At 38.0% G+C, this 13,917-nt stretch overlaps 1 protein-coding gene across 1 annotated transcript; it reads left to right on the top strand.

Annotated features, from left to right (window-relative positions):
• The first annotated feature begins 2,511 nt into the window (after positions 1-2,511).
• Positions 2,512-11,459, top strand: LOC117152320 (zinc finger CCCH domain-containing protein 28-like). Its single transcript, XM_033323628.1, has 3 exons — positions 2,512-2,626; positions 9,286-9,370; positions 10,390-11,459. Exons 1-3 carry the CDS (start codon positions 2,534-2,536, stop codon positions 10,536-10,538), a joined length of 327 nt encoding a protein of 108 aa, XP_033179519.1. The 5' UTR covers positions 2,512-2,533; the 3' UTR covers positions 10,539-11,459.
• Positions 11,460-13,917: the final 2,458 nt, after the last annotated feature.

Raw genomic sequence — 13,917 nt, 5'->3', positions numbered from 1 at the left:
TCTATTCGGCGGGGATTTTCATTTTTCCCTTTCTTTCCTTTTCCTCCATTTTCTTTCCTCTTCTTCCCTACTTGCCGTTTTGTCCACTTTCTATTTCCTACTCGAATATACCCCTACTATCCTCGCCACCGTCTTCTCTCTTCTATCCCATTTTCTCCGTGAAATTCGCACTCGTTATACACACACGGTTATTCGATCTTTTTCTGCCGTCACACGTGCTCGCTTCTACATCACGACGATAAAATAAATTAAATATACGCGATATTACTCGGTCGGCGAACGAATCTCGGTGATGGGCCGTTTCACGGAATCATTCCTCGAACCGATACCGCTCCACTTCCGGTCATCCTTTTTTCTGCACGTGTTATCACGCGGAATCCATCTGTTTCTCGATCGTCATCGATGCGTTCACGCGTGGTCGATACACGATACTCATACACGTACACACGTACAACTAAATATTTGAACGCTGGCTTGGTATGTGTGCACCGCTGCCGCATTATCGCCGCCATGTCCGCCCATCACCCGTGAAACAACGACGACAATCGTAATTCACGTTATAATTTACCATATTTTTTTGGCATATGTATGTCCGCGTATATACATTTTCTACACCCTGGTACATGCATCTATTCTTTCTCATTAACGAAACGTCAAAAATATCAATAAAATACAACAAAAATACAACAACAAAAAATGGAAAATGGTGATATATATATACATGAATACATTTGTACATGAAAAAACGCATCATTTCATGGCTTCGCGAACATCTTCGACTCGCGCGACAATTTTCGATACGCGTATAACGACGATGGTAAATGTACATATATACACGGATAACGCGCGTGTCGCACACAATTTTTATCATACATACGCGACATACACACAATCATTCTGTCGCAACCCCTTGGCCATTCCCCGCCGCCAACGTTGACCATTTTTATCCATAAACCGATCGTGAAACAACGGAATAACGCAACCGCTGCGACGATGTCCACTACTAAAACAAATATCACAAAACTTCGCGAAAAATAAACAATAATCGCGAAAAACTACATCTTCGTGTTCCCTCTTTTCTGGCGGACATCTTCCAACGAACGATGCGACGACTAATACGACAATAATTTAAAAATAATAAAATATCCACCTTTGAGTCGATAAAACCAACAACAACAATTACTGCTACTACCATCACTACTATTACCACTACTACTACTACTTCTACCACTACCACCACCGCCACTACTACTACTACCACTACTACTACTACCACTACTACTACCACCACTACTACTACCACCACTACTACTACCACCACTACTACTACCACCACTACTACTACCACCACTACTACTACCACCACTACTACTACCACCACTACTACTACCACCACTACTACTACCACCACTACTACTACCACCACTACTACTACCACCACTACTACTACCACCACTACTACTACCACCACTACTACTACCACCACTACTACTACCACCACTACTACTACCACCACTACTACTACCACCACTACTACTACCACCACTACTACTACCACCACTACTACTACCACCACTACTACTACCACCACTACTACTACCACCACTACTACTACCACCACTACTACTACCACCACTACTACTACCACCACTACTACTACCACCACTACTACTACCACCACTACTACTACCACCACTACTACTACCACCACTACTACTACCACCACTACTACTACCACCACTACTACTACCACCACTACTACTACTACCACTACTACTACTACCACTACTACTACTACCACTACTACTACTACCACTACTACTACTACCACTACTACTACTACCACTACTACTACTACCACTACTACTACTACCACTACTACTACTACCACTACTACTACTACCACTACTACTACTACCACTACTACTACTACCACTACTACTACTACCACTACTACTACTACCACTACTACTACTACCACTACTACTACTACCACTACTACTACTACCACTACTACTACTACCACTACTACTACTACCACTACTACTACTACCACTACTACTACTACCACTACTACTACTACCACTACTACTACTACCACTACTACTACTACCACTACTACTACTACCACTACTACTACTACCACTACTACTACTACCACTACTACTACTACCACTACTACTACTACCACTACTACTACTACCACTACTACTACTACTACTATTACCTACAACATACTCGAATTCTTTTTTTTCCGTGTACATGTACCTGGGTGCTCCGAGGGCACGTTCGGCGTACTTCACTTTGATTTTGGTGCCTTCTCCACCGAATTCGATCGACTGCTAATAAAAAACCACGAATAAAACCAAAAACCAAATCAAACCAAATCAAACCAAATCAAATTTTAAAATATATATATATACAAAATAATAATATATGTAATGATAATAAAAAAAAAACTACTGCTACCAAATACTTCAAAAAAATATATAATAATAAAAAAAACCGTACCGAACACTGCCTCGTTTGCTGCATGTGGATCGCCTTAGCAGCCTTAGCCACTGTCGGGGCCCAAGTGGTCCCCCAAAACGCTCACTGTGTCGTCTACACAGACAGCTGCGGACAGGTAGACTCATTATTGTAACCAGTTTTTTACCCAGTCTCGGGTCTGCATTAGAAGCGCCAGACGGTGATTGAACAGGTGAAACGAAATTCGAAATGCATGCGTGGTAATGTGCCTGTGTTACCTCTCACTCTTATGTTTTTTTTCTCTTTTTTTATGTTCCTTTTTAATCTCTTGTTTGTCAATAACGATCCTATCGGTATGATCAGGAGAGCGACGTATTAGTCCTACCTATGGTGTTTTTGTGGTATAGCAAGAAACTAGGAGGCCGCCTACGGCATGGAGTCTTCATTGGATTTCAACGAAACCCACGACGATCTCCTGTCCACGGTCTCCCGACTAAAAGAGATTGTTTAACATTCATGCAGATCGTCTTGGTGCTTTGATGCAAGCCCGAACTTTTAATGCTGCTAACCTTCAAGGTTAACAGGGGGGAGGGAGACGTTCGATCGCTCTGAGGTTTCTTTTTACCATTTATTTACCATTTGGTTTGTTACGTTTTACGTAGGAATTGTTGTTAGCTTGCTTCTTATAATTTTCGGAAAAGAACTGGAACGATCGGACGTGATACCTGAACCTTCGGTAACTTTGGCTAACACGTAGCTTTTGGGGGCATCTCCCTCACGACTGCTCACCGCAACTATAACTGCGAATAACCACTGCCTTATCTGGTGTTTGTCTATTATTATTATTATTATTATTATTATTACGTCGATAAATATTATTATTATTATTATTATCGTTATTATTATTATGCTATTTCGAAAGCGTTGTCGTCACTCCCCCTTAAACAAAGAAAACCTTATTCACGAAGAAAGAGATGCACGCTTCTTATTCAGTAATTAGTACGACTTTGCCATATATGTATATATTATATAGATTATATACATATATATTGTTATTGTTATATTATATACATTATTATTATTATTATTATATCTATCATGCCATTGTCTTGATTACGCTTCTTTCATTAACGTTGAGCGTTAATTGTGGACCTTATTGTCGGGATACGCATTTGAAGAGCATTGGGTGCTTTGAGAATAGTGGTGTTTGAACCGATATTTAAACTAATGTCTCTATCGTTTTTGCACAGAGAGAGACGGAGAGGGTGAAACTGATTATTTTACTTGTCCTTTTTTATGTTGTCCCAAAGTTCATTTCATATCTCTACATAGAACGTTATGTATATATTTTGTTACTTAACTTTGATTTATAATGGATTTACAACGGATAAACGAAGATTATTATATGTAAGAAAAGAAAAGATATTTTGTCCGGCAAAAAAAAATCGAATTTCATACTTTTCATTTATTTGCCATTATTCATCTTTCTCGTAAATAAGTAAAGAAAAATCCAGTCTTTTTTGCCATTTACCATTATACAACTGTTAGTTTGCAAACTATCTCAAATAGCATTTACCTTGAAGCACCCTGTATATTTTTTCTCTTTACCCTAAAACGCTTCAGTACTTCGATCAATTTGTCTCTTCGCCCCTTTTCTATGCATCTATCGTTTTTTTTTTTTTTAATTAATTTTTTAATCGCATTAGAAAAATTTCTCACGGTTATGGACCGTTGTTACGTAATGTCCGAACATGTATTGCATGTATATTAATATTAGTATATAGTCCCTGTATTAGCATCGGTTGCGTGTTGCTTCGAATTTCATCGAGCCACCTCGAAACTCGCGTGTCCATATTACGATATTGGCAGGATATGATTGAATTGATTGCGCAATTGATAAAAGTGGTGATTCTTTATGGAAACACGAGTCGACGATATAAGATAAAATTTTCTTGTAAGAAACGTTGTATCTTGGAGATACGAGACGATGCGATGTTAATATGTTAGCAAAGTACACGGAAAGCAATTGATTTTCTCGAGAAGAAAGATTGGCGCAAGAAAATTTTATTAAGAAAAATGTTCGATCAATTTCGAAGGAATCGCTCCTTTTACAGTTGTACGATAAATATCATCATTTCCTACGTTTCCAACCCTCCTATACGGTTCTTTCAAAACAATCAAGTTGAATTCTATAAAAACGACAATGGCGTGATCCTCTAAATTGAACCGCGCAGAACACGCGTGTTTTAACAAGAGCAGATAAAAAGAAAAAGAGGAAAAAAGTGCCATCGCGATAGTAACAGCTTTTTGAATTTTCAAAACGATTCTCCACGTGACGTGCAACACTTTTTTCCCCGCTCTCTGAACGCTCTCCAGACCATTCTAATTTACCGCTGTCGCCAATCGAAAACACGGAACAATCCTGTCGCTTGCATAGAGAGCTTCTGACGCATTACGTAACCGGGAAAACGATAGGTAAAAAAAGGAAAAAATAAAACAAAATCGGACTACGGGGCCAAGAATCGAAAACGCGTGGCCGCGGGCACAGGTTTCTCGCTGTAGCGTGTCTCCTTTTTCTTCTTCTTTTTTTTTTTTTTTTTTTTAATAAATAAGCAAATATTTGAAGTTATTGTACAATATCCTAAATTTCTTTACTGCGGTAGAATCTTGATACAATACTTCACACCTTCTTACCTTTAATGTGTACCATCTCTGTAGTTCTATGCCGTTTGAACAGAAGTATAATTAAAGTTAAACAATAACTTTTTATATAGTATATAATATTTGAAAAACATATTAATAATTGAAGTTTGATTGTTCATCAATTTACAATGAAGAAATCAAAAATAATTTCAAACGATTTGATATTTTACGCTAACTTTTATATCTGTCTAAACTGTTGTTCACTAACAGGATAATCATTATATATTGTAAAAGTTAAGTGTCCTTTTTTTTTTTTTTTTTTTTTTTTTTTTTTTTTATTTATCAACGCGCAAAACGCAGAGAACACGTTGACAAAGCTTTCTAGCTAGTACATAGAAGAAAAAAGAGAAAGAAAGGAAGAAAGAACGTGAGACGATCCGCAGCGTCGATCGCCATTTTGTTAACATTACTTTTCGCGATCTCTCTCTTCGAGTCGGGTGGACGTTTTTCTCTTTTTTGTTTTTTGTTTTTCGTTTTAATACTCTGTCTCTATTTAACGTTCAATCGTACGTTGTATTCTCTATGATTGAACCTACACTTTTATTCGTGAGCGTAATTAGCTCTTATTGTTATGGTTGCGGAGTCGCAGTTGATCTAGCGTTGAACTTATTTGCAGTAGAATATTATTAATTTGACAGCTTTTACGACATCCCATCTCCACATTTTTTATACGAATGCCAATAACCGCTGACTTTTGTCCAGCCACCAACGGGCGGTTTGGTTCGCTGGCGTGGATGATATTCTCGTCCACCGATGGATATCTTACCACCTTTCTTTGTCTCTTCCCTGTGTCTATCTATTCTATATATTCTCTATCTATATTTACTTTTTATTTCTCGTAGCTTTAGTAGTGAGTGGATGTGTGTGTCTATAAATCTCGTAATTCACGCACGCGAACCAAAAACCCTTTCGGCGGTCCTCTCAAGTCGGCTTTTGGCAGCACACGAATTGCTTGGGTGATGAGGAGGGGCTCCGTTGTCTCTGCGCGATCCCCCTCCCCTCGAACGAATCGATCGATCGGTCGTACCAACAAAATTCGTTTCATTTGTTTCACTCGCAAATTTTTACTACCTAAGGTAGTTTACTTCCTTCCGAAGAGATGTTAGACAGTACGAAATATAATTAGGTACATCGCGCTATCATCCTTTTGCAAGTACGTACAACGAGTATATCCGAGTTAAGATCATCGCGATCCACATATCGTATTATTGATTAGATTTTCCTTAATCGTATTTAGAGGGAGGGGGTTTACTTCCTTCCTTTTTCTCGTGTTTATTCGTTTTTTTCGGGAAAATTCACTGCTAGAATTCTGTCTGTTCGATCGAGAGATAACACGCGAAAGGGACACGATCTTCGTGAAAGAAAAAGAAAGATAACGTGGAAAATCGCGACTCTAATAGATCACCCAAGCAGAATGAACCAACCCCCCTTCTCCCGGGCCATTATTTGCATGACCAGACTCTGTGTTTGTAGCAAATTATCTCTACGCAGTTGCAAAAGTTATTACATAGTTATTATTCTTACTCTTGTTATCGTTATTCTTCTGATTATTACGATTGACGATTAGTCTCGTTACTCTATATCTGTACCATTATTCGTTGTTACCATCTTATTATGTCTTGTTTCTCGCGCAAAGGTTCTTCATTATCCATAATTTTCCATTTTTCTTTCTTTTTTTTTTTATTGTATTCTCTGTAGCAATTTCCAATTGGTTGTCAATTTCCAATTGCATAACACGCGAGAAAAATTCGATCGATGATCGCTTCGTGACGAGAGAAGAGTACGTAATTTAATTCCAGTCGTCGCTTTTCTTATTTTTTCTTTTTCTTTTTTTTTTTGTCAGTACAAGTTCAGCATTTGTTTATCTTAATCTTTTTCGTTACAAGTATATTTTGCACGCTTTTATGGTGAGCCTATGGTACTATTACTTTCGCTCGCGACAATTATCATTACGATCCATTATTTAAACGATTGATTTCGTTGTTTTTATTCTCATTGTTCCCCCTCTGTTTTTATTTTTCTCTTTTCTTCGTTTTGTTTGTTTTTAATTATCTCTCATTTTTTATTTCATATACATAATACTCTGTCTCTGGTAGGTTGTTAACTGCTTCTGACCTAACGTTTTTTGCTAACACCAATACCAGTTCTCTGGAATTTGATGTTTAATCTATTTTTCTTTTTTTTTTTTTTGCTGCATTTGTCTATATTCATATATATATATTCTCTCGGGCATATATATATATATATGTGTGTATACGTATATATATACATATATATATATATATATATGTACATCGATAATCTTTCCCTAGATACGAGTGTACGTGTGTGTTTCTATGTGTGTGTGTGTACATATAATATGCATAACATCTTTCGCTCGGGGGTAATCAAAGGAACGGATAGTAACGTAGTTGGGTAGAAATGTCTCGCTTCACCTGAGCCTTTTTATTTTTTATTTTCATCGTTCGAGAATTCCTTCGTTTATTGACTCTATTTTTCTTTTTGTTTTCTTTTTTTTTTTCTTGTAATTCACATTCTTCGTTTTGATAATCTGGAACTGGCATTTTTTCGTGTCTTTTTCTCTTACCAATTTTTTAATTTTTTTGTCTTGGTATTTGAGAAATAGTTTCTCAAAGTTTGTCGTTCTCGTTCAAATTTCTGCGAAACTCGTGAAACTGAAGAAATCGTAAAAACGTATTTCGACTAATCGGAGCTTGCACGAAGGAAAGAAAAAGTAGTGAAGGATATATTCTCGTGTGTTGTTCAACCACGCTCATATTATATATATACATGCACACCAATTTACGTATTACGATTGTTGTTCTTTCATCTTGCTGCAGCCAGGTTTTTGCGTTTTAAAGTCACTGTTTAGCACCCTCGGTTCCCAGTCAAAGAATCGAAAAATGAAAGGGAACAGCTTAGACGAGCGATGCTCGTTGCCTTCCTGTATTCCATACACAGATTTTGTTAACACTAATACTTCAGTCTAGTCATTGTGCTGAATGGCCCGCTGAGAAGAGGGCTTCCACACCTGATTCGCAAATTGATCGACTCTTTCTTACGTAAAGAACGAATACCGATATATTACATTTTCAACTTAATTTCGTTTACTCAATTTTATTTCATTTTCACCACGTAAAGTAACTGAAAATCGACTTTCAGCAAGATACAGTTTTTTCTAGCGCAATAATTCCTACGTCGAATGTCTCGTGATGAAAATTTGCGAATCAAACGATCCTCGTTTATAGGCACGCTCCTTGCACACAAAGTGTTGGGAATGTTGAGAAAAAAGAGAAAATCGAATAGAGAAAAGATGGCAAAAAACAGATAGATAAAATTGTTACATATATGTCACAGACTCACGGGTGAAAAACAGTTCGCATAGAAAAGTGAAACGAGTCCTTTGTTCTCGCCCATTCGAATCACACCAATTCTTTCAATGAACGTGTATCGTGTCGTGTCTTGTCGTGTCGTGTCGTGTCGTGTCGTAAGAACGATCACGGTAGTAGCAAGCTAATGATCGACTTGCTTCACGTCGATGCCGAATGAAAAAGTAAAGAAGTAATCAGTCTCATAGAGTACAATGTCTCGACTCACGATACAGAAAGTAGGGAATGACCAGTTTGAAAAAGAAAAGTTCTACTGCAAATTTTCTTCTTAATTCGATCTGCACGAACAATCGACCTCCGCGAATAACTATTTTTCAAATCAGACGAACCAGAAGAAAAGAGTCGTTCAAATCGTACAAGATCTATCACGCTCGGTCGATTATTCGTGTGCCAGTAGCAATTAATTAATATTCATATACGATCCGATTTTTTAGAGCATGTAATGTACCGTGAATATGCTCTAACACTGAAATGAGTTTGAATGTGTGTGTTCAATGATTTTCAAAGAACATGTGTGCGTGTGGGTGTCTCTGTGAGAGAGAGACAAGACACTTGTCTTCGCTCTGTTTGTGGAAACGCGCGAATGGCGTCTGCTTGTGAAGAACGACTGATGCGAGACACTGTTGAAAGTTGTTTTTTTTTCCCTCCTTTTCCTTGTAACTATTGTTCGCGTGAATCTCGAAACTATCCGTTTTATAAAAATACCTGGCACATTTTCTTTCAGTTACTGGACACCCTCCCGGTGTGCCAAGATTTTAATCGACAAGTGTGCAACCGTCCCGCCTGCAAGTTTATCCATCTCAGTGACGGTGAGTTTCCGGCGCCATTTGCCACAGTTCCTCTCGGCAACTTGCGGCGATTTCGTTGAACATCGAAGCTTATCGTTCCTTTGCCTTTTTTTTTTTTCTTTTTTCTAACAGTTCCTTCGTTTCTCTTCTCGTTCTTATTCCGTTGCGCGTTTATTCCGTTGAACGATTAATTGAATTTTCTTTCAGCGACACAAGATGGTGAGTACAATGCCATAGGTTGTTATTCCGCGTTGTCAGCGAGATTAAAAGACTTTGGCTGAAATATAATTTTTTTGTTCAAATATGAGCTTAAAGTATTTGAAGATTCAGTGGCAGGAGGTAAAAAGAATCGACTAATTGGATTTTTCAATTAAAATATTACTTTAAAACCGATTCGATGTAAAGAGAATGTACAAATTTCTCAAATTATGTATATTCCAGCACGATGTATTTGTGCCGGCCTAGATATCGTATCGAATGGCCGGCCAAACAGCATTTGTATTTTGCAGCCATTTTGCAGTTGACGACCGCGCATTCGCCACAAAACAATCATGCTCGTAATGTGCGACGGATGACAAATCTATTGGTCACCGCTGTTTCCAACTGCACGTAACTTCGTCAAAGTCACGAATTACTAGACTAGCTAGCCGCGACTAATAAAAATGATAGTTTACTGCTAAACCGTTCGTGAATAGTCTGTAAATTCAAGGAATGACCGGAGAAAATTAGAAAAATCTAAGAATTTCAGAAAGAAAGAAACAATCGTAATGTTTATCGTATAATCATAATACCATCTTATTAGATATACATACATATCCATTTTATAAATATTATAAATATTACATATATAATTATAATTAACGTAGTATAATACCTTGGCATCATGGAGAAAGAAATTAGAAGCGAAAGCGAAGGTTTGCAGATATCCTTAGCTAATCATAAAGCGTCGTTATACGAAGATCATCGACACATTAAAATTCACCAAAAATTGTTATCGATTTTTCCATATGTCTAATGGATGACCGTTTGAACATTTCCAGGAAACGTGGAGGTGATCGAGAATCGCGTGACCGTGTGCAGGGACGCAGTGAAGGGCGCGTGCATGCGGCCCCAGTGTAAATATTATCACATACCGGTCGCGTTGCCGCCAGCACCTCTCATGGCGATCACATCGCCTGCGACGCCCTAGTTACTCCTTCTCGTTTAGCGGATATATGTAATTCACGACGAGGCGAGCAAGAAGGAACCGACAGACAAGAGTGATACAGTAGCAGAAGCTAGAGAGCGGAAAAAAGGGACTTGACAAAGAAAAAAAGGGACAAAAAAAAGAACAAAAAGAAAACTACAAAAAAAAAAACAAGTAACGAACAAAGACGAGAACGAGAAAGAGGCACTACCAGAAAACGAACAAACACAAGAGCTTGTCAAGCGCAGGTTTTGCCGGATCACGATCATCCTGATCGTTGAACAAGATCGACGAGAACAAAAAGAAAAAGAGAGACGTATCAAGGGGAATGTGTGTTTCAATGTTTTCGTCCTCATCGTTCTCTTCGTCGTCGTCGTCGTCGTCGTCATCGTCGTCGTCGCCGTTGTCGTCGTCGTCGTTGTCAGCGACATCGAAAGAACCGAGTTTCGATTCTATTTCATCCTCCTCTGCGAATCTCCTCCAATGCGTAGGTTTTCGTCGAGCCAGATAGAGATCAGGAGAAAAGGCTAGCGTATCAAACGCGAATCAAAGAGGAAAGGTCGGACAGAGGAATGAAATCGTCGTTCGTCGTTTCACAAGTTGAAAAAGGAACTGTACGAATTCGTTTCTCTTCCCGGCCATTCTCTTTCTCATGTCGTCCCTTGAAGATGAAAAAGAAGAAACGCACGAAATTAAATTCGTTCGTAGAAACAATTCCCTCGTCAAAGCAATTCTGCGAGCTTCACTCCCAATGGATGGAAATTTGCTATCGATTTCTAGCAGACCATTCGTAGATTATTTGCGCGTTTAGTCGCCACGAAGCGTAATTTACTGTTCGAGAGTCGAGGTTAGCCGATTATCTCGCGAGAACGAAAATTTCTCCATGCTGAGACGATAAAAGCGTTTCGTTCGTGCGAATTGGTCAGAAAAAGAGGATACGGTATTTCTGACTGAAGCAGACATATCGAGTGGTCGTTGAAATTGAAAATCAGCCAAGTCGCGTCGCGTCAGCGAGAGAAACGTCCTCGAGAGGATGCTCGAAACACGTCACGATCGAGTGCCAGTACACGAGGTCTTCCTTAACCTTGCCTTCTTTCCTTCTTCGTTCACTCAGACTTCCATGAAAGAGAGTCGCAAACCTGTCTAGTCTAGCTCGCTAAGAGAGCAAGTGGATTTTGACAATTTCTGCTTTTTAAACGTTTTTATTCGTTTGAAATTTACGTATCGCACGAGTTAACCGATCTTGCTTTCTAAACTTTGATTATTCCATATGCCATTCGTTTCTAAGCGACTGTTATCGAATTTCCGATACTTAATTTACAATAGAATTGCCGAAGGTAGCGAGATAACGAAGATTTAAGTCTTCGTATTTCTACCTAGTATCTCACCGTCAAATTGTTCAAACCAAATCTCCGTTTTCCCTGAAAACTCGTTATATCTTTTAAATCGTATTCTCCATTTGTCGATTTCTTAACTACATCCACTTGGAAGTATCTTTTAATTTCAAAATACCTTGCAACTGGTTTTCAAAAGCACACATTTCCTTTGAAAACTTCCATTTGCCTCGAGTGTCTTGTTGGATTCGAGATTTCTATGTTCTTCCACGCGATTGCTGATCGAAAACGGGTAAAAGAAACGAAACGACGTAGCTGGCAGTTCATCGCGAGACACATTTTCTAGACAGAAAGGCGAATATTCGCGAGAGTAAAACGAGGGAATACGCTGATAGAGCGTTGATGTTCCGTAAAGATCTTGGTACTACTATGTGTACGTATATTATACACGTACTATGCATACAGAGGGAAACGTGGTTAGGAGTTATACGATCTCCCGGGAACAGAGAATTCCGAGTTGTAGGATCGTAAAATTTCTCCACGTTCGTAGCAATCGAACGAATTCATATCGTACGAGTAGGCTGGCTCAGACCGATGGGAATACTTGATAGAATTATTTAATCCTTTTGATGTTGGTTCGGCTATTTTATCGTATTTCAGTGAATCGGTAAGAACGCTGGGAGAAGTTGATTAATGATTTCGACAACGGGCGAAACGTTAACGCAATTTCTGTTTAAACGTTATTGTGATATTTTATGAATACTTCATAGAATATTTTATATAGTGCGTAGCATGGATAAATATATCTAGATAAGTTATTCAAATGAGATAGTTTAAAGATAATTTACATCGTAAGAAAGTCATATTGTACATAATATGATACCATTAATGTTGTTATCCTAATGTTGATTTCGACTCGCTGGAAAATAATTTCTCTGCGTTCTTTCGTCGAATTGGTTTACAAGTTCGAGCAAAGTTAAATAAATTACCATCATCACGAGGGTTAAAGATGTACATTGGTCGGCCATAAATCCAGCAACGGCAATCACTGAATCTAACAAACTTCAAGGGACGTATGCGCAGTCAGAGAAGAGAACTGACCCCGATATATCGAATAACGAAGTTTTTTATACTCGTATATACACTAAACTAAATCCACTGATATTTTGTTTCTACGTCGATATAATTGCGCGTATGCACGCACGTTTCAGCTGATCGATCGAATGTACGTGCACACGCGCCAGGCGGCATTGACTTCGCAAGAAATTTTACGGCAAACTAAAGAAAATATAGAAATGGAAATCGAAGGAAGGAAATAATAAAAGCAGAATTACAATCGTAGATTAAACGACGAAACGAATATATACACGTATATTACGCGTATTATATATAAATATACACATATATATTACATATATTATATATACATATATGTGTGTATATTGTGTGTATATATATATATATACACACACGTAAAGAAAACAAAAATGAATGTATCCTTCCGAGGAAGGTACGAAGCCTTATGACGTGGTTTCCGGCGAGTCTCAAAGTTTCCGCAACATTTTTCATTCACTTTTTCCCTCTTCTTTTTTTTCATATTTGTCTCCATTTCGCGAAGGGAAACACCGATGATCGACATACTCTTAGGCGAGTGAACGCTATTTAAATATTAACATTACGACGAATGTACGTGATAAATATATGTATATATATATGTATATATATATACATATACATATACATACCCACACACATACCCACATATATACATATATACATATTATACAAGAAATTATATTTAATTAAACAGTAATGGAGAAATGATAGATAGAAAGGAAGATAGTACAGAAAAAAGATTTAGCACGGACAATGGTTAAAAGACCACACACGAGAAATAAAAATATTGTTTTTTATATCTATCGCTGTACGCAAGACGAATTCGACGTGAAATAGCTTTTCGGTTCCTACGTTTCTTTCAAACACGTTGCGTTTCCAATGATATTTTTCGATAAAGTATAGATTCACGTGCGCTATCAGCGAACCATTAA

This window comes from Bombus impatiens, unplaced genomic scaffold (genome assembly GCF_000188095.3).
Source record: "Bombus impatiens unplaced genomic scaffold, BIMP_2.2 scf_1080, whole genome shotgun sequence".
Taxonomy (NCBI): domain Eukaryota; kingdom Metazoa; phylum Arthropoda; class Insecta; order Hymenoptera; family Apidae; genus Bombus; species Bombus impatiens.
This window is presented reverse-complemented; position numbering and strand designations above follow the sequence as displayed.